The sequence below is a fragment of the Odontomachus brunneus genome, unplaced genomic scaffold (genome assembly GCF_010583005.1).
Source record: "Odontomachus brunneus isolate Ranch 3 - 2012 unplaced genomic scaffold, Obru_v1 Obru_scaffold_096, whole genome shotgun sequence".
NCBI classification, from domain to species: domain Eukaryota; kingdom Metazoa; phylum Arthropoda; class Insecta; order Hymenoptera; family Formicidae; genus Odontomachus; species Odontomachus brunneus.
The window spans coordinates 664,281-685,053 of NW_022639546.1; the positions used below are offsets into that span (position 1 = coordinate 664,281).

Here is a 20,773-nt window from a genome sequence, read left to right on the forward strand (position 1 = left end):
GATAAGGATTTTCCTTTATATAGCTTTTTTGTCTTTATTTCTATATATAAATTTAAAGACACTTTTTTATAATAATGATATAACATTATACATAAAAATTTTAAATTTCCAACTCCTTGTTGTTTAACTTATAGGAAAAAATTCTGTTATTTAACATAACCATACCTATTTCATATGTGTAATTATTTCCAATATAGGACTCTGTGCTGTTGTAGCTCATTGTTTGTTACTTGTATTTGTACACAAATGTTCTGGAACCATCCACAATTATTGATTCAAAACACAAAATACACGTTTATAAAATTCTTGAATATGTTGCACAAGTACTACAAACTTGCTTATTAATAGACCACTGGTTTGCCTTAAAATTGTATCACATGCCTCTGGTGAGATTATGTATAGTTTTAGATCACTTTCGCATCTCATTACAGTGCACTTTTTGCATAACATTACAAAAAAAATAAGTACATAAACACTTTAGAACTTGTTACTATCAGCTTGTTTTTGTACAAAACACACACCAACCTGTACAGTTGTCCTTGTTTAAGGAGCTTGAATTGCAGAGCTCCAAAAATCTAAACACTACGACGGAGAGGCAAGCTCTTAAATTTTAACTTTAAAATTCCAGCCGATTCTTCGAGTTAAAAATTTTTGACGAAGCTTCAGAGCAAGAAGACCGGCTTGTGAACCAGGTGAATGCTTTCGGCCAGCGACCCCATATCAGCAGCGACAAGCTTCGTCTCGCCCCGTAGACTTGAAGTCGTCCGAGTCGTCATTGAGTCCTGTTACTTGAAAATAAATAAAAGGTATTCTAAATAAATAAAAGAAATATTCTGACTTGTGTCGTGCGGGATTGTGTGAGACATGCGAGGTTAGAACAAATTTTCTCGAGTATAGTTGACGGCGAAAGATCAACGCCAAATAAATTAACGCTCTTCAACTTGATGAGTTCCATAATAAATGAAAATCATGCGATTGCTCTTATAACTTTTAGCTATTTTAAACATATATAAAAAAAAACGTGTATTGCAAATCTTATAGATTGTTTATTATACATTCAGGCAAAAACTAAATGACCATTTTTTTCGATTACGAAGAATAAATAAAATTCAACAAGTTGTAACTTTTGTGGAAATAATAATAATAAAATTATGATAATTCAAGAAGCACTTTAGAACGTGAAATCTCTAATCTTTTATATACTGTCGAATATAAAATTTATCTATTTTTTATAATATTACTTGAGTGTAAATTGAGTTCCAACAAATGTTAAAATATTTGAGGAAGTTTGTCGAGTTGTACCGCGTGAACAAAAAAGATCACACACAACCTAGATAGAACAATGTCTAAAAGTGAGACATAAGACGTCTTTAACCCTTATAGAAATATCATACTAAGAATCATTGATAATTACTTATTATCCAGTATTTTTAATACTGAAAATAAGTAATTATCAATGATTCTTAGTATGATATTTCTATAAGGGAAGACGTCTTTAAGTTGTCTTTAAGACAAATTTATAAAGTATTGTCTTAAAGATGTCTTAAAGTTGCCTTAAAGATGTGTTATGACTCGATTTTTGACATTTGTGCCGTCTGGGAAGTGATCTTTACATTTCAAAACGTAAATCTTGTTTTTTAATTTGCGTGTACACAGATTGCGGTGCGATTTCTTTTCACGGAATAACTTAATGTTAAAATAAAATTTGCCCTTTTAAATTTGATAGTTTATAGAGCGCGAATAAATAATTGATGTATAATGTTCGTTAAAAAATATATGAAAAGTAAAGACTATAAGTTTTAGAATACTTCTTGAACTATTACATGGAAATTACAGTCGGTTGAATTTTATTAAATTTTAATATAAGGAAAAATGCGTCTGTCCATCCGTTGAGTTATACTACTTACGAAAATGTCTGATTTGTACTGAGTCATACCACGATTTCAATCCTTCGGTAACTAGCGACTCGTAGCGAAGACTTCGGATTCTATTTGTATATCACGTAACCAGCTTTGACCCATTAAATTATTAGACCCGTTATTTAAGTGAATTTTAAAACTTGAGCAGCAATCCTACCGAAATCTGGAAGATAATTAAACAGTAAGATTCACGCTTCCAAACGATATACAGTCTATAAAATCTTGTGTATGATTTTTATTCGTTTACACAATATAACTCGGTAAATTTTCTAAAATATTTTGACACTTAACAGAATTCTATGTATATTCAAGTAACATTGTAAGAGGTAAGTAAACTTTATATTCCAAAATATGCGTAGAAATCAGACTTCGCGATCTGAAATACTTCTTGAACCATTTCATTGCTAATATTATAGAAGTTATAGCTCACTATTAGCTCCATTAAAATTAGCAAAAGTAATAAGAACAATCACATAATCTACTATGAAACTCGTCAAACTAAAGACTTAATTGGCATTAGGTTTAATTGACGTTAATCTTTCGTCGCTATAAAAAATTTGTGCTTGTGTATTCTACGTACAGAGTTCTCTGAATGTTTACTGATGACGTAATATTTTTTATTTCTTCATATCTACCTTATCAAGCGCCGTGTCTAAAGAGCGCCGGTGTCGAGAAATATGTTAAAAAATATTCTGAGGGATAATCTTGGCATGCATAATTGATACAGTTTTCTCTTTTCTCGTTTACTCATCGAAGCGAGAGTTACGTCGAAGGTGGCATAGCGACGGCAGCGTCAGCGCGCTAGGGGAGGGTCACGGCGGTGGAGGTGTCGGCTAGTGGAGGTGGCGCGGGCGACGGGGCGATTGGAACGTGACCTACGCAGGAGATGTCGACTACAAGATGACAGCGGCCGTATGACGACGCTGGGCTGTCTAGCTGGTGAACGCCGTTGCCTCGACACCGGCTCGACGCGACAGCAAACGCCGGGAAACGTCAGGAGCTTCGTGCACGAGGTGCAGCTACAGTCAAGCGAGTAGGGCGGACCGAGATAAATAGATAGACAGATAGACGAACAGACGGACCCGACGTCGTTGTCGTCGTCGTTCTCCTCATCGTCATCGTCGTCGTGCAATGCACACGACGACATCCTGAGGCTGTTCGTGCGCTGCTGGAGTCCCGAAGTGTCGCCGCCGACGAGGAGCGCTGGTCAGCGGCATGAGCGTCTTCGGGGACTTCCAGCGTGTCTGGGTGCAACGTTTCCCGGACAGCGCCTTGCCGGCTGCTTGGGAGGAGGACGTCCGGGCAAATTTGGTCAAGCACAAACAGAAGGTGAGCGCGAGCGCGAGAATATTCCTCTGGGTGTTTTTCGTGGAAGACGGGCGAAAGTTGGCTGATCCAACAATTAGGCCAACTAAAGTGTTTCCTGTTTGAGGGTTTTTCGATCGGGTTTCCGTGAGGACTGTTTGTGAGGAATAAGTTTGGTGGATGATTATGAAATACGAGCATGAGGATGTATATTAGAGGATATTACTTGCATAACATGTAGGTTGTGATTGTGTAGGAAGTGTCATGGTGCTCATCAAATATTTATTAGGCGGATATTAATGTTGAGTAATTGTGTTTTGTGTGTGTGCATGCGCGCACGCGCACGTTCGACATGTGCGTGTGTATGTATGCGTGTGTGTGTGTAATTGCAAATGTGCATTTAATAGGGGGTTTTATTTAATTCAATTAATATCATAGAGAGTGTCTTGATGACTCATCAGATAGGCCAGCAACCTTTATTTTCCTTGAATCTTTCGACACTGAGGTTTTACAAAGAAATACAAGCAAACTTTTGGGTGCAATAATGCATGATTACTGCAGATTGTACAATCAAGGATGCGTAAGATAGAGATGTGGCTTGCATAACTAATGAGTTGTGTGTGTGCAGTGTGCAAAGTGTTGCAATGTTTACCAAGTATTAGTCACATCTGAGTGGTATGAATTTGTGTATGTTGAAAATAATAGTTTTATAAAGAAACATGAGCAGAATATTGATGCAAGAAATGAGACTCGAGTGAAGAAAATTCAATTTCATCACTCGTAATGAAAACTTGCTGATGTGTAATTCAATTAACACCATGGAGTAGTCTGATGACTCATCATCAAATTAATAGCCTGAAACCTGTTGGTGACAGAGCATCTGTAATATTTCAAGAACAAGTACTGTTATTTTCAGCTCTCGATAATTTTGAAAAATAGATAAATAATTAATGGATAAAAAAAAGGTGCAAACACCAGTTTCCTGTTTTGAAAGTACTGCTCATGAATCATTGGAGAGTTATCGCCATATTATCACAGCACCCGAAGGAAACTGATTAGATCGTGTGAAAAGTACATGCAGTTTTGTCTTAATTGATTTCTATATGTATAATTTTATGAAAAAATATATGGTATACAAATATAAATATAATTTGTTATATATTTATCTTCTATTTTTTTTGCAAATAAACATATATGTGTGTGCAAAAAATAGAGGATAAATAGATATCACATTAGTATTAGCTTTTTTATGTTAAATTATTAATATTAAGCAATTTTTATATTAATATATTTTTATATATTAATATTATTAATATATTAATGTTATTAATAATTAAACAACAATTATATAATAAATTACATAAATTCTGTGATCATCTTTTATTAAATTGTAAAAAGTAAGTTATATTCACTGTTTCACGATTTTAGTGAAACAAGATGATTTATCTTTCAAACACTCCAAAATTTTTTAAGGGCGATTTAATTCACCCAAAATATCATTAATAGCAAATAATAATAATATATATTTGTCACAGGTCACGGCATTGAGAGAGGAACTCGAGAAGGAAGAGTTTTATGTTGAATATCTGGAGAGACTGCTGGCCGATGTTGAGCGACACAAACAGCTGGCCAACAGTACTAATGCGACAAGCATATCTGAGAACAAGCAAGTGGCGGAATCCCAACAGGATTGTCAAGCGTTAGAAAAGAATGCCTCGGCAGATTCGTCAAATTCGCCGAGCTCACAGAACGTCGAACCGTCCGCCCTTCCTGCTCTCACAGAACGGGAGGATATCAGTAAGTTCCAGGACAAGTGTGTATCCGAATTGAGCTCTACTCTCGGCACGGCCAGCAGGAGGCCGAAGAGCGAGATACCGAGGAGTCCCGAGAAAGTGCCTGAACTTAGAAGAAACAGCGATCCAGATGTGCCGAGCAATTACGTCACTGTGATCGAGGTCACTGGCAGCTCAAAGAAAGAAAAGAATGAAGAATCTCTCAAAGAGGAAGATGAGAAAGGTACCATGCTTCTCGAGTCGCATTCGTTTATGAAAGCTCTCTACGAAGACGCGAAAAATTTTGGTTCGTTAATCTTTTTATTTAAAAGACCACGACATCCGCTGAGAGTTAATAAGTCGATTTGTTTCTAGAGTTTTGATATTAAAATATTATCCGTAACGTTATGTAGACTTGGAAAAGGCGATCAACGAGGATGGTGAGGACGGTGACGCGGAAGCGTCGGAAGAGGAGCCTTACTACGATTCAGTAGCCCTGGATCAGACCGGCGAATATGTATACATCGACGCGCGCGTGCCAGCTGTCAATAGTAACAACGACGGTGGCAAAGTGGCGGCTCCTCGAAGACCGCCTTCGCTGCCGGACTCGCCAGGCAATCAGAGTAATTATGTCAACATCGATTATTTCATACAGTAAGTTGTCGTCGTCGTCTTTCACACTCTATCTCTCAGTCATAGCATGCGATCGAAGTATGATTAATACTGCACGCAACGTGTGTTATTGTCAGACACAGGGCAGCGATGGACAGCGAGGATGAGGAGGGTGCCAGCCCGGCGCCCCCGATCTTGCTGCGAGCTCTGAGTACCGACAACGAGACCGGCAGCAGCGACGCCGAGCCTCTAAGCTTGAGCGAGGGCAGTCTAGAATCACCGACTCCTACGACGCCGCGTAGGCAGGAGAAGAGTAAGGAACGCGAGGACGACAGGACGTCGATGGTCAAGTGCATCGTGAACTCGGTGGTGGAGAGCGAGGCTGTATACGTGGAATGTTTGACTGTGATGTTACAAGTACGTCGTCACTCTTCTCTAAAAGTTTCAAATAAGCGATTAATAATGTATAGATAGACACATGTTACACCGTATTAATACTAATTTATTGTCTTCTTTTTTGCAGTATATGAAAGCTATTAGAGCAACTTTGACAACATCTCAACCGGTCATCTCAGAGGATGAATTTGGGACGATGTTCTACAAGATTCCAGAACTGCATGGTCTGCATCAGACGTTTCTGGACGGTCTTCGGAAAAAAACGGAGAAATGGGACAGCAAGACTACTATAGGAGAACAATTTAAGGTTGGTGTGCGTTACTCGTAGAAATTATACTACGTTAATGAGCGAATATTATATTTCAAATAAAACTTCATAATTTCATAAAAAATACAAGAAGTATTTTTCAATTTGCACAAGTCTTGTCTCTTTGTCAAATCAAAAGCGTATATATAATAAAATACATCTCACATGATATATTATGTTGATTTTAGATTATGGCCAGTAATATAGGATTATACGGTGCGTTTTTGCATAATTATGCTCGTGCGACTGATACTGTGCGACGATGTTCCGCCCATTCTACACAGTTTGGAGAAATCACTAGAGACATAAGACTCAGAGGTTTCCCGAAGGGTCCGGGTTTATCACTAGAGGACTTATTGCACAAGCCAGTTGCACGAGTGCAGAAGAATGCTTTAGTTTTACACGTAAATATATTACATTCATTTAATGTGCAGCTTTAAAGTAGCTTTAAGTTTTTAAAGTTGTATATAGTTATTTTGGCTTTTTAATAGTATTTGCATCTTTAAACAGCGAATATCTTAGGATAAAATATTAGAAATTAAAGTGCGATTAATGATTGATGCTTTTTACAAAACAAGAGAAAAAGAAAGAAACATTCTAATTTTCCAAAACTTGAAATATTACAACTGATAACACTCTGAGACACTTTGTGTAGGGATTTGCTTCATTCATATAATGCATATACGTAAAATCGCTTCTGAGATTGTCTACATTAATACAATTGATAAAACCGCAATAAGACAGCTTACTACAAGTCTCATGATGTTAGATTTGCCGCTATCTCTCATTTATCTTATCTGGAATTTCGTATCGATGACTCGTTTCTTTCCACGACTTCTACAGGATCTCCTCAAGCATACGCCAGTCAACCATGCGGATCACGCGCCTTTATCAGAAGCTCTGGCTATGACCAGAAACTTTCTTGATGAGTTCAATATCATTCAAACGAAGTCCATGTTTCCGGTAAGACGTGCAACATGATTCACATTCCTTTAATAGACATGTCCTGTAATGGACATGCGTAATGTATGCAAGTGATTGAACGTGCGTGTATCATGTGTACAGTGGACTTAATGTATACTCGACGATGTTTCTCTTTGTGTAGAGTCACGACAGAGCTCAACGGAGATTGGTGAAGAATTCGTTCGTAGTGGAGCTGTCTGACGGTCATAGAAAACTGCGACATCTATTCCTCTTCAACGACGTGATCGCGTGCGCCAAGTACAAAGCATCCGGCAGGGACAAATTCACGTTCGAACTGAAGTGGTATGTGCCGGTGGCGGAGGCCGCCGTTACAGAGGACGGTATAGAGCCGCGCGAGGCCAGTCCCGCTAATGTGGTAGCTTTAAGGTGAGCTTGCAGAATTGTGCAAAAGTTTATTGCTACGTGGATTTCACTCAGATATCATTTATATCACAAAACTATTTCAAAGACAACCATGATCAGCGATAAGTGAAATTTTCATCGATTAGAAGTAACAATGATTCACTTGAACGAAATATTACGTCCTCCCAAGGTCGCAAGCGTGTACGGTGCGCGACCAGATATTATGGGAGGAGCGGAACGACGAGAAGCGTATCAGACTGGGTGGCAGGGGCTCGGAAAAAAATCGCAAAAAACTCGCCGAACTTGAGGCCCAGCTAGTGTTGGCTTCACCAAACCTGGTTCTGCGTGTCGCGCATAAGAGTCAACAGAACCGAGTGCAAAACTCGTACACTTTCTTCCTGTCCAGTGAATTTGAACGTTCCCAATGGGTAGAGGCGGTGGAGGCATTGCAACAGGTCAGTTCAGTGTTTGTAGAAATTAATATATTTTTGTGATATTATATATACTTTTTGTATATTATATATTATACAAATACTAAATATATAATATACAAAATTATATAATATACAAAATTGATTTTTGTATATTATATTATACAAAATTGATTTTTGTATATTATATATACATATCAATTAATTAATATTAAAGAGAACGCGTGTAACAGTTACTGGTCTACTTTTACAGGGCGGACAACCTCCGGGACAATTGCCTCTGTCAATGTACGAGTTGCAGGCTTGGGTCACAGCTTGTCGAACGTATCTGCAGACTGACATGGGCAGCTACTTGTTGAGGTCGGGACGCGATGAGAGCTTGTTGCTAGGTGATCTTCATCTCACATTGCTTAGTTTAACTCCACCGGGCTTAGATAGAGTAGGTGATCTCTACATTATTGTGGAGGTCGACAGCTATGGACACTACTTCAAGAGAGCACGGAGTCGCGTTGCAAGAGGTCAAGCTCCGATTTGGGGTGAGTAAACAATTTTTTAGGCCATGATTGTAGACTTTTTAACTTAAAGATTAAAATTATCTATTCTTTCTTTAATAGTAAATAATATATCCTTAAACTCTTTCTCTTTTAATAATTAATCTGATGTTTTAAGAAGTAAGAAGTCTTTGGAGAGATTTTTGTTCAATTAAAATTCTTTATATATAATTTAATAATAACTAATCCTTTTTTTAATTGTAGGCGAGACTTTCGTGGTAGAGTTAGAGGGAAGCCAGAATGTTAGAATTTTATTGTACGAAGAATGCGGGACGCGTTCAGTGCTGCGAGGGAAGTGCATTCAGCGACTGAGTAGATCCTGGTTGCAGTCCGATCAGGTGGAGAGGTCACTCAATTTGGGTCCTGCAACGTTAGACGTGGGATTGCGGTTTGTTCCTAGTGAAGTCACCCTGAGGCGAGTGCCGTCAGCTAAACCGCAGGGTTTGTTTGGCGCCAAGATTCAACAAGTCAGCAAGTATGCAACATTTCATGAACTATATTTTAAGCTATTTTTTCTTTCCTTTTATATACCTTAATTATTAAATCGACAGAGTTATTGTACCTCTTTATTTGTAGGCGAGAGAAACGCGAGGTGCCTTTTATAATAACGGCATGCGTACGAGAAGTGGAGAGACGGGGCGTCGGTGAAGTGGGCTTGTATCGCGTCTCCGGTTCCGCTTCCGATCTGGCGAGGTTACGCAAGTCGTTCGAGAGCAACTCATACGAAGCGGAACAACTACTCAAAGAGGTATGTTTATTTTGTTTACACGTTGATTTCTTTTCTTTTTCTGTTTAATTTCGTATCACTCGCTAGACTAATAATTTTCACGGGACGAGAAACACGCGGTGAGAATCACTTCGCTTCGTGTTACTCCCTTTTAGCTTTCTCTATATTTTTTTATGTACAAATAGGTGGATGTGCACTCGGTTACGGGCGTGCTAAAGCTATACCTGCGCGAGATGCCGGAGGCACTGTTCACCGATGCGCTCTACCCGGCATTCTTGGAAGCTTTTCAGACAGGTGATTTGTCGCGGGGTGCCGCGTTACGTCGAGTCTACGAGGGTCTGCCGGCCATCAACAAGGCAGTAATAGACTTTTTACTGGCGCATTTGGTGCGTGTCAACAAACATGAGGCACAGAACAAAATGTCCTTGCACAATCTGGCGACGGTGTTTGGACCGACGTTGCTGCGACCTGGTACCAATTCGCGCAGCGACGCAAAGAGCCGCGATCCCCTCGCTGCCGGCACCGTTGACGTGATGGCGCAAGCTGGCATTCTTTACTGCTTCCTGCAGCTGCATATGCAACAGAACAATCAATCGCTCTAGTCGACAGAGTCTCCTCCTTTATCTCGCGTCGTTCGATTCGGCTCGAGTTCATTAGCGAGAAACGCGGCAATCTTTTTTCCGAACGTCGCAAACGAGATCACTCAAGGCTGTCTGAAGAACGATCTTCAGGATCTCATCGAAATCGGTTAGATTGAATTTTATGAGCGATCTGTACATGTATCGAATTTCTTGAACGCGATATTTTTATATCAAATCAAATAAGATTGCAATTGAAAAATCTGTGTGATGATTTTGGTTGCAGATTTCGCGTTTTTTTCTTTTTAAATGAGGATTAATGTGAATGTTTTATTTTAATTGAAAATTAGCATTTCTCTTTAAAGATATAGCAGCATAACCGACTGTGATCGATGAGATCAATATCGCCAATCTTTGTCCTTCGGATAGCCTTTCCTTCACTACTGACGATCGCATCACCGGTCTCCTCCTCACCTGTAGGAACGTTAGTTTCGCGCGACGTATTCCTCTTCGCGCGACTTCCAGATAGAAGTACGGAGAGCCAATAATGCGAAATGTATTAAAGCGGTAGGCTGCTGCTGGCTTCGATGGAACTCCCTCCACATACGAGGACGGAACTCCCTCTGTATTCGTACGCGTGCAAAGTAACGTAGCAGAGCTGCTCTTAGAGAACGTACAAGCGTCATAATAATATATAGTATACATATACATATATCTTTTTACTTTTGAGGTTCATAATATATTTTCTACTCCGCGTATTATTATCAGCGAGAGCGAGGGACGTGTGGTCTCTTGTTCGCGCGTGATTAAATTTTTCGACTACCTTTCCCGAGAAATGGAACTTTTGAAACAAGGATGAAGCAGTCTAGGTGGTGCGAAAGTTTCAGGCGGAACATTGGCCAAAGAGAATTGGTACGAGGAAGCAAATTGATATAAATATTACGTTAATTCTTGACTATTGCAGTAATATTTTGTTAAGTACTTGTATATTAAGAGAGTATTCTGAAAAATCGAAGAGAAAACGAAAAGTCCTATTAAAGTCTAAGTCTCTGACAAATGAAAGGAGAACGAAAAGTTTTGTAAAAAATTTAAATTGAAATTTTGAAAGCCTGAAATTTTTATGCATTGTGTGGAAGCGTGCAACCCGAGTGATATGAGGATCTAAGAGAAGACATTAACAAACTTATTAACAACTTATTACAAGCATTAAATTCTTTTAAACTTTGGAGACGTTATAGAATATTCAGAACTCTTGAAGTACTTAGGATATTCTTCTAGATGCCTTATCTTCGAGAAACTTTTCAGACTTCTGTTAGATGCGTTAAACTTTTAAGACACTTTGGGACATCTGAATTTTTTTAGACATTCTCAGAATCATCAATTTTCAGAAACGTTGATTATGCGTTATAAACTAACGTCCATTACGCATTATACGTGGAACATGCAAAGACATTTTCTAAACTCATCTTTTAAACGTCTCTTGGATTTTCGTGTCATTCGAGAATAAAGTCCGGTTGCGATCTGTGCTCTAGGAAATAAGTACTTTTTCACGTGGCGTGTTCCTAGCAGAGAATCTAAATCTTTTTATACGATCCCTTTTGTATATCCGTGTTGCAGGAGGCAACGCTCGCTAATCTATCGCCGCCCTGAATATATAGTAATCGTGTGAATCCTGTATTCTCGTGTACTCACAAACAGCGTTCATCTCGCAAGCGCCAAAGCATCCAGGGAAAGGAAAGATAGTATGAAAGAGTGAGAGAGTGCGAATGAGAGTGGTTCGTCGTTCCCGAAGATTCGCGTTATTCGCGGGAACTGCGTTCCGTGTTGTAGTGTGCAAAATGGAAAACCTACGTTATATATGTAACGTAATTATATCGTCCATTCCAATTTACCAGCTCACGAAATTCTCCGCGAAGAATCGAATCTCCCAGAAAGAGAAAGGACGAGTTCGAATCTTCGTGAATAGAACAGGAGAAAGAATAACCGTCTCGGAAAGTGGCATCAGAATTTTGGCATAAAAAGACATATGATTGCGAAAAAGAGAGAGATTAAGATTGCCAAGCAGACTGCTTGATAATTAAGCTGTGATTAGACTGATCGTATTGAGAACGCAACTACTTTCCAGATAGTATAAATATCAGAAGGGTGTCTCTAGTTGTCGTGAATTGCTCAGGCATTCATTAGTCAGCTATTACAAATTTACATTTTTCATATATATACTCGGTTTTAAAGCGGTTCGAACATATTTTTTAGATGCAGTTTGGAACGCAGTAGATAATAGTGTTTCGACTTAATTTCTAGGAATTATTCAAAAACAAGTTCTCTCGTGTGCAATCGGTTGCGTTCCAAATTGCATCGAACGAAAAGCGTATTCAAACCAAATGTACGTATGTCTGAAGGCGTATACTGAACATCTTAAATTTGTCAAACATCCTCTGTCTAAGTTAGAAGTTCTCTGTTCATTTTGAATTAAAAAAAATTTTTTTTTACACACCAAGAGATGTTTTTCAACTTTACTTTAATACATTTTTATAAATTTCTTTTTATTTCGTTGTCAGCATCGATATTATTCGACGGAGACTTCGACAAACGTGCAGGCTTATCGTGCAATTGTTTTCATTGTTGTCTAAATACAGCTTAATGAGACAAGAGCCAAAGAGAAAGGTCCTTTCTCGCGTGTGCCAGGTGTTCCAAAAAATCAAATCGATTTGACCAATGAAAATGCAATATTTTGCAAAAATATAATGTGTTCTTGTACGAGATCTTGTTTTTAAGAAGCTCAATTCTCGAATGAATAAATTAGAAATATTTTTCTTTTCTATATGTTGATTTTGAAAGTCGATAATCCGACTGTACTATGATTTTTGGAACACCCTATATACGCCAGAGAAGTTTAATGTAATTGATAATGAGAAAGAGAGTGAGAGAGAGAGAAAGAGAAAACACAAACGCGCGAGTTCGGCAGTACAAATCTAACACTCGACATATAAAGTCCCGCGCATTATGCCAGTCGTCTGCGAGATTGCAATAATTGCACGCTAAAAGAAAGAAAAAACAGGAATCAGTGACTCAGCTACATGTTTCTGACCTTTAAAGTAATAGAAATATTCTCGATTACAAGGCTGAAAAAGATTAAAGCTCCTTTTAACTTGTGTAGACTAATATTTATTCGATTAAAGAAAAAACGTATTTGTTTCATGTATTAAACTTTCATCTTTTTAATTTCCTTTATAGTAGAGAGAGAAAGAGGGAATCATTTACTGTCACACTCAATTGCAGTTACGTCACTGAAAATAAGAAGAAAAGGAAAACAAACCAAGTCTGACGAGAGTGTTCGATATAAATAAAAAACCGAATAAGTATTAAATTGTTTAATGCTCGAGCGAAGGCAACTATATGTATATCTCGTGCGTGTGGAGGCAACTGTGCGTGCGTGCGTGTGCTTGTTTCTGTGTGTGCGTGCATAACTCTCCCTCCCCGTGTATGTATTATACCGTAAAAAAAAAAATATTGCATATATACGTTTAATTTTGATATCGTCTTTAGCATTTTAAGGAGCGTCGTCCCCTTTTTGTACATTCATACGATAGGTGTAAAGACTCGAGTTTTTCTTCGATTATATTATTTGTGTTATTATTATTATTAATATTATTATTACTACTATTATACTATTCTATACACGAGACACAATTATCGTCACCTAGTAAACTATTTGTTATGAAGTTCGATCGAGCTAGCTTGTCCGCAGCGAGACGATGTACTGCCAAAAGAAGAAAACCACAAAAACACTTAAAGTGCATAAATATATACCGAAAGTTTATAAACTTTTATATCGGTCGCTTTTACTAGATTTTCTGTTATTAGTAGATACTTCACCTTGACTAGCGATTTCCAATCCAAGCTTTGCAGTCAATCGGAAAGTTGCTGAGTCCGATTCTCATGCAAATGGGATTCAAGTTACGCAAGAGGTAACTCTTTGCAATTTTTACAATATATTGCCGACAATATAGTGTACCTCTGCAGTCTTAATTACAGACAATATATAATTTTATCTTTTCGCAGATGTATTGTGGAAATGTATGTTTACATACATTGTAGGATACATTGTTTAGGAATTAACGTTAGACACAAATCTCAGGGAAGTCTAAATGTTAAAATCGATATGCTTCCAGACTAGACAGAACTACGACCATTCACGAAAAATACTTGCACAATTGAGTAATTTGATAAATAGCGAAATTTTTTGTAATCAATATTTATATTTGTTCCAGGATATTGAGCTCATTTGGACGTTCCAAGCAGTCTCTGATTGGCGGCGGCAGAGGCAATCTTACAGGTGTTGCGGCGATATTGTCCCATAAACCTGGTAACCGAGAGCCATCCGAACTGTTACACTGCATCCCTGATAAACCAATCAAACGTTAATTTGCGGAGATTTTAGTAAAGAGTACTTCATGACGATGATTATGCGCAAGTAAATAAGCGTGTTATGAAGAATTAATTATGTGTAAAATGTCCTTGTTTTTTTTTTTCAGAAATTGGCTTTATAATCGATGAGAGGAATAAGAATCGAAAGGACAAAATTCGAGATAAAACACGCCGTAAAAGATCGAATGAGCGCAAACCTAGAGGCGCAGCCTCGTAGAGATCGTGAAGAGTCTGCACGCGGACTTTGCTCCATTCGATGCTTTGGTAGTTCGACGAGACGCCCTTCTTCCCGTTGGTCTTTTGACCTTCCCATTCTCGCATGTAGCGGAAGTACGTTCTTAATGCGTCGTCGCTTATGGCGCTTTTGCAAACCTGAATAGTCCAAGTCAAAGTGTATCAGTTGCACGAGTCTATTTCTTTTATCAACGTCAATTCACGAGCGAATGAACTTCCTTCATTATCTCTTACTTAATCATGAAATTACTTTACCTCGAGTCGCGTGTTGGGGTAGTAGTGAATGTAATTGACGCACATCTCGTCGGATATCGCGAAACCGCCGAGAGTCACGTTATCTCTGTCCATGGTGTTGTAGGTGCAGGTGGTTATCAAGGAATCCCCCTACGATATATTTCAATTAAGGTATTCGCCCGTACAATATGACACGAGTCGTATTGAAAGCGGCACAACGCTGTGTCGCGAATTCTCTCACGGGCAGAACAATGACTGCTTTCGGCAGAAGTCTGATCTCCTGGAAATGAGTGGAGTAATGATTATCATAGTTCAATAGCGGTAACTCTTTGCCGTCTCGCACATGCCGAGTGACGACTTTGATGCCTGTCAGATGCGTGTGCAGCTGCGAGCCAAAGATATGAATCCCTTCCTGGGGCAGGCCGATTCCTGTGCATTCCGCGATGCAGTGACCGGACAGCGTGAAGGCCTCCTGAAGAAAGAAAGAAATGGACAATGAGAAAAACGACTCGTTTTGCGTCTGTGTCTGATTCTACGTCTTTCTGCGAGCACGGGTTTGAAATAGTTTGAGAATTTTTTCCTCTAGAAGAATGCTGCCAGAAATTTAATAAAGCTTTTTGGTCCCTCGCCGTGATCATCTTGATTTATTATGATGTAGAAGTGAGAAAGTATATGTTAAAAAATATGTTATAAATTTGCTTAATCGATTGCAAATGTTATTTTGTAGATACATCTTTTTATTTCAATGTATTTTGGAAGAATTTTTAGCATACATTTTCTCGCTTCTGATATCATCAATCACAAGTTTTGCAGCGAAAATCTCTACGATTCTTTCTCACCTGACGTGGCGGTATGGCCATCTTATCGATGTACTCAAGCCCTAATTCGATTACGCCCGCGTCGTACTTCCGCAGAGTCTCGGTGATGATGAATCGCACGCCAGAGGAATCGACAACGCCTTGATGCAAGTCGGGATTGTTGTAATGCACCTCCAGCATAACGTATGGATTGAAATCGGCTCCACCGATCGCCAGACCGGCTTCTTCAGGATACACGAAAGCGTCGGCGCCCATCGCCCACGCAGCTAGCACCTTCTTGCAGATCTACGCAGATAACAAGAGAATGTTATCAGGCACGTGAAGACGTGGAGTGTTATTTTTCGAATAAAGCTACTGTTTTGTCAAAACTTCACGAAGTATATAATTCAGTAAAATAAATAGAACGTTAAATGTTCAGAAATCACAAGTCACTTAGATTCTAATGAATTTGTTTAATTCCAGGAGAAAACAATTACCTGCGTCTTTGCCGGTCTGTCAGCTCCATCGCAGGGCCCATCGTACTTAGGCATGTCCAAATTTATGGGTCCAGCACAATGGAAAATCTCCATGTGATGTACGAGATGCTCGTTACCAGCTTGGATAACCGGGCCGAATTGCAGAATGTGATGCCTGTTGTGACAAAAGGATGTATACAGGATGTCTGACGATAACATAGAAAACTCTCGTCTACGTGTAGATTAAATCAAATTAAATAAAAAGTTGCTCTAATATCTTGAAAACAGCCACGAAAAATTTTGAGTTATTAATTAAAGAAGATCTCTCTCTATGAAAACTTATAACGATAAAATATTTATTTTTATATTTTTAATTTTTTTTTCAAACCGCGTTGTTTCTCTGCTTTACTAATAGGATCAGTGGTTCAAAAGAAATATGGAGATCATCAAAGCTAGTTTGCGGTATCTTTCGATTGGTCGGCTTCAAATAATGGAACTCATAAGTTGCATTATTTGAAGCAGATAATTCGTTGTTGAGAGTACACGACACAAGCGTGTCTTGTAAATTTGCTTAAACAAGCGTATTCAATTAGCGCGTGTACGCACTTTCGCTTCAATACTTCAGGCAGTTTTTGCACTCGACACCAATAGGTGGTTTCCTTGTTCGGCACTTGAACTTGATGAGTGAGCAATTCGAGCTCCCAGGCGTCCGTCGGAAACACGGGCTTCTTATGAGGCATTCTGTACAATTCCACGCGAGACATTCCCGAGGCTTCTGCATTCGAGACTTTGAGACCAGCCAAGGAGACGAGCGGTCCGCGACCTTTGAGCCACGTAACATGCGTAGTACCCCTCTGAAATCGGAGGATTTATCAGAATGATGCAGTTCAATAGGTTTGAAAATTTGTCAGAGTAATAACGGATATTTGTCGGATATGTGTAACGCGGTTTAATGAATTTTTGAATTTTTTCAGAGCGAACACGAAAAAATCGCACGGCTTGTGCGTTATCGCGCGAATTCCTCGATCCACGAAAACTGTAATTCAACCCACCTCGATGATGTAATCATATTCGTCGCAGGTGTCTAATTTGCGTGAGAATGTGAAGTACGTGACATTGTCATGTCTCTTCCATGTGAAATTTTCACAGTCTTGCTGCGAGTCCACTTGTATCTTTCCATCGTTGTCCGCCCATGTATCCTGCCCAAGAATCCGGATCAAGAATAGTTTGTAAGTTCGCGCAAAGATGAGAACTTCATATCAACGGATACTTTACCTGGAAATGCGTCTCTCGATGCCAGTCGTGCCACATAATACAGTAATCGGCCGGGTTCAGTTTTCCATAGTCGGAAAATCCGATCGCAAACCAGCTGCTATTGTCGCCGAAGAATTGAACCCCCGCTATTATCCGCAGGTTTATTCGGTCAACTCTGAGAGCACCGATTAAAATAAAAATTTTATAAAGCGTGTAAGTATTCAAAAACCAGCGAGACATTTTTTAAAATGTAAATGTATATAAAAGATCTAAAGAATCAAGATATTTTTTGGACGTCTCTGAGATAGCTTTAGAACGTTTGTATTACACTGAGAGAAAAATTATCTTAAAATCAACAAATATTTCCTTGGTGGGTGCCATTAACATATTTACTTAAATCTTCATTCTCTTTACTTAAATCAAATATTGTTTATTTAAATCAAGTAAACAATATTTGATTTAAGTAAAGAGAATGTAGATTTAAGTAAATATGTTAATGGCACTCACCAAGGAAATATTTGTTGATTTTAAGATAATTTTTCTCTCAGTGTACATACACAGAAAAAAAGATAATCTTGTTTAAAAAATATTTTTATTTCTGACATGTTAATCTCTTTAAGTGAGATTACATAGCATTAAAGAAAGATAAATTAATATATTAAATATATTTTATATGATTTTCAATAAAAAAATCTGTTTTTATTATTCAAAAATAATTTTTATTAATGGAAAGCACAAAACGTTGCATTAAGAATATGATGTTTTTAAACATTGAAAGAAGATATCATTATCATCAAAATAATCATATTTTACTTTTTATAAAGCTATTAAAATATTTAAATAAAATTATAACAGTGAAAATTCAAAAGACTAAAATTCTTCTAACAAAATTATATATCATTGCTTGTGTATGAAATAATGATTGTTAATCTGATTATATTAGTTTTAAGTGGATACTAATTTTTTCTGTGTAGTTTCGGAAGTAACTGTTGGAATTGTTACGTCCGCCAATTCCAAAAAGCGGAAACAATGTTTTCAACAAGATAAAAAATAAGAATAATCGAACCTCCACTTGAAATTCACTGTCGAGCTGAGAGGTAATGTATGCGTTACATCCACAGGTGTATTTCTCGCGAAGTAAGAGCGAGAGTGACTCGAGTGAATGCTCGCGAGAGCAATTAACAGCAACGGAAGAAACATAACGATAATTAACGTCACTCCTTGTTAGAAATCTTCCTCGTTCAAGGTATTCTTGCGAAGTAATTGTGATCGGACGGTTAGACTTGACGAACTATATTTCCTTTTCCTTTTCGTTAATTCGGATTTTAATTCAAACTTAGATTTGCTTGGGATTTTAATATTAATTAGAATTTCAATTTGATTTCCAATGGATTCCGTTGAAGTTGAATTTTAATCTTAAATCGTGCAAGGAGATTTCTAAGGGTTGCGTATCGCGGCGTCCGGCGCAGGGTGCGAAGGATGGATCAGCACTGAAGATCCTCTCGAGGGGTGCGAACCTTCCCGTTGGATTCTGCGTTTGCGAATCGTCGAGCGAGATGCGCAAACTCGGGAAAAGTGGATCGCGAATCGATGATCCTTTGCTAAGAAGCTTCGTTAACTATCCTTACACTATTATTCGAAGGATAACGATCATTTTCGAGTTGGCATGTTAACTCTATTTTATTGATCACGCAGATCATTTTCGTTTTTCACTCGCAAACACTAACATGTATATTATATAGATTCCTTGACGTCCATGAGACTATTGAACATTACATGCGGAATAACAAGAGAAAAGTTCTGAAAAACTGGAAATACAATTCGGGTATGTAATCAAACGTAATATCGTTACTAAGTCGATGTCATATAAAACAGAAGAATTATGTGAACTCAATTTTTACACTTTTCTGAACGTAGATAAATATTTATCCATTCGCTTAATCTTGCAGAAACATTTCAGTGAATAATGGAGAATAAAAGAATAATGAATTGTAATGAACTGTCGTTAAATTACTGTGTACCAGATAAATATCTACATTTTATATGACGCATACAATATTTCAAGGTATCAAGTGCAAATAATTTGGAGAGACGTCTAGATTTCGCGAAGTAATTGAATTGGGTCGACGTAATCTCATTTCATGTTGATCAAGAAGAGGGAGGCGATAATTTCCGATAACGGACGATAAGTGAAGCTGATAAAGAAGAGAATTAAACATTGCAGATCGATCGAAGAACCCGTGATCAGAATCAACGTCGAGGGAATCTTCCTCTCTCTCGCTTTCTTCCTCGGGACATCTTGGATGAAGAGGAACGAGGAACATCTTAATAATCGAGTACCTCGCAGGAGGGAAGAGGGGGAGGGAGAGGACAAGAGGCGCATATTGCATTCCATCTGTGGCGCGTGACCGAACCACAATCAAGAAATTCCGCGGGACTTATTGCGGGCTTTATCGCACGCTATTAACGCGGGAAACAATTCGTGCGACTTGAGCGCTTTCTCTGGCGAATTTTTCGAATGCTTGTCGCGGCCTTATGCACGATTCCGCGCGATAGCTCTTAAATAAATTGTACATGCGCAAATCTCTCGCATAACGACAGCATGATCCCGCGAATAAATAAAGACATAAAGAATGGGATAAAATAGGACGGACAAAATAGAATATAGTCTATCCGACTCAGAGACTGGCCCAAAGGACCAAAAATCTTAAGAAGAGCTATTCGAACCACAGGAGTCGTTGCTGACTCTAATCCTTCATTCACAATCATTTCCTGCTCATGTAAAGGTAACCAGTTCAATTTCTTCCAGGTTTGCCTGCAACGACCAGGCAGACACTCCCATCTTACGGATTATCTGTGGTCAATTATCGACAAGAGCGAATTATGACACACGATTCATGAGTCAAACGCAAGTTTTTTAGACAGCTCAAGCTACAGAAGTAGAAAAGAAAACACGAACAAGAAAAGGGAAATGCATTGTTTTCTGGAACTTGGACATGCAATCTTGTAGAAGCAAACTTCTCTGCCTCAGTGCATCTCACGACGTCACTTGGCCGCGAGCGGAAATTTTACAAGCCGCGATTGACTGTAATTGGGAGAGATCCTTCATCACCGCGCGGTGGCAGCTGTTCCTCTGCCGGCGCTTGGGTGCATCGTAACGGAGTAATTATGAATAGTAATGCATAAATGAATTGTTTTATTGGTTTATTAATACAGCTCGCGTCCACAGTACACCATGCTTAATTAATTACAGGATCGCCGAGTAAAATTTCTAAACTGCTTTTGGAAATAAGACTGGAGACTCGAGAAATTGAGAATCGAGTTCACTTCGAGACGTCGAACGCAACACAACCCGCCGGGGCACGATACAACCCGTTCAACAACGCCGGCCGATGACGATTGCCTCTACGGCAAGGTGGAGGAGAG

General features: G+C 38.6%; 3 protein-coding genes across 9 annotated transcripts in view; 1 reads left to right on the forward strand and 2 right to left on the reverse strand.

Annotated features, from left to right (window-relative positions):
* LOC116848496 (E3 ubiquitin-protein ligase Ubr3) overlaps positions 1-676 on the reverse strand; it is a 32,814-nt gene extending 32,138 nt beyond the window's left edge. For 3 of the 6 annotated variants that reach the window (XM_032824644.1, XM_032824639.1, XM_032824640.1), the window contains exon 1: positions 166-542. The gene's annotated coding sequence lies outside the window, so the exon portion shown is untranslated. Of the gene's footprint in view, positions 1-165 lie in introns of all 6 variants that reach the window. The other 3 variants (XM_032824642.1, XM_032824641.1, XM_032824643.1) reach the window with 3 other exon arrangements.
* LOC116848498 (active breakpoint cluster region-related protein) lies at positions 664-13,754 on the forward strand. Of its 2 annotated transcripts, none has more exons than XM_032824646.1 (14): positions 664-806; positions 2,676-3,248; positions 4,760-5,240; positions 5,410-5,650; positions 5,746-6,025; positions 6,132-6,311; positions 6,500-6,715; positions 7,155-7,274; positions 7,417-7,661; positions 7,828-8,092; positions 8,322-8,604; positions 8,824-9,094; positions 9,196-9,367; positions 9,532-13,754. In XM_032824646.1, exons 2-14 carry the CDS (start codon positions 3,135-3,137, stop codon positions 9,946-9,948), a joined length of 3,285 nt encoding a protein of 1,094 aa, XP_032680537.1. In that variant the 5' UTR covers positions 664-806; positions 2,676-3,134; the 3' UTR covers positions 9,949-13,754. The 2 variants fall into 2 exon arrangements, with proteins under 2 accessions (XP_032680537.1, XP_032680536.1); XM_032824645.1 differs by lacking the exon at positions 664-806 and adding an exon at positions 2,061-2,245.
* A 133-nt stretch (positions 13,755-13,887) lies between these two features.
* On the reverse strand, positions 13,888-18,842 carry LOC116848500 (tyramine beta-hydroxylase). Its single transcript, XM_032824654.1, has 10 exons — positions 18,414-18,842; positions 17,369-17,522; positions 17,146-17,292; positions 16,700-16,947; positions 16,115-16,268; positions 15,660-15,923; positions 15,062-15,292; positions 14,842-14,970; positions 14,550-14,724; positions 13,888-14,326 (listed from the first exon to the last, which is right to left on the reverse strand). Exons 1-10 carry the CDS (start codon positions 18,545-18,547, stop codon positions 14,181-14,183), a joined length of 1,782 nt encoding a protein of 593 aa, XP_032680545.1. The 5' UTR covers positions 18,548-18,842; the 3' UTR covers positions 13,888-14,180.
* Between the last annotated feature and the right edge of the window lie 1,931 nt (positions 18,843-20,773).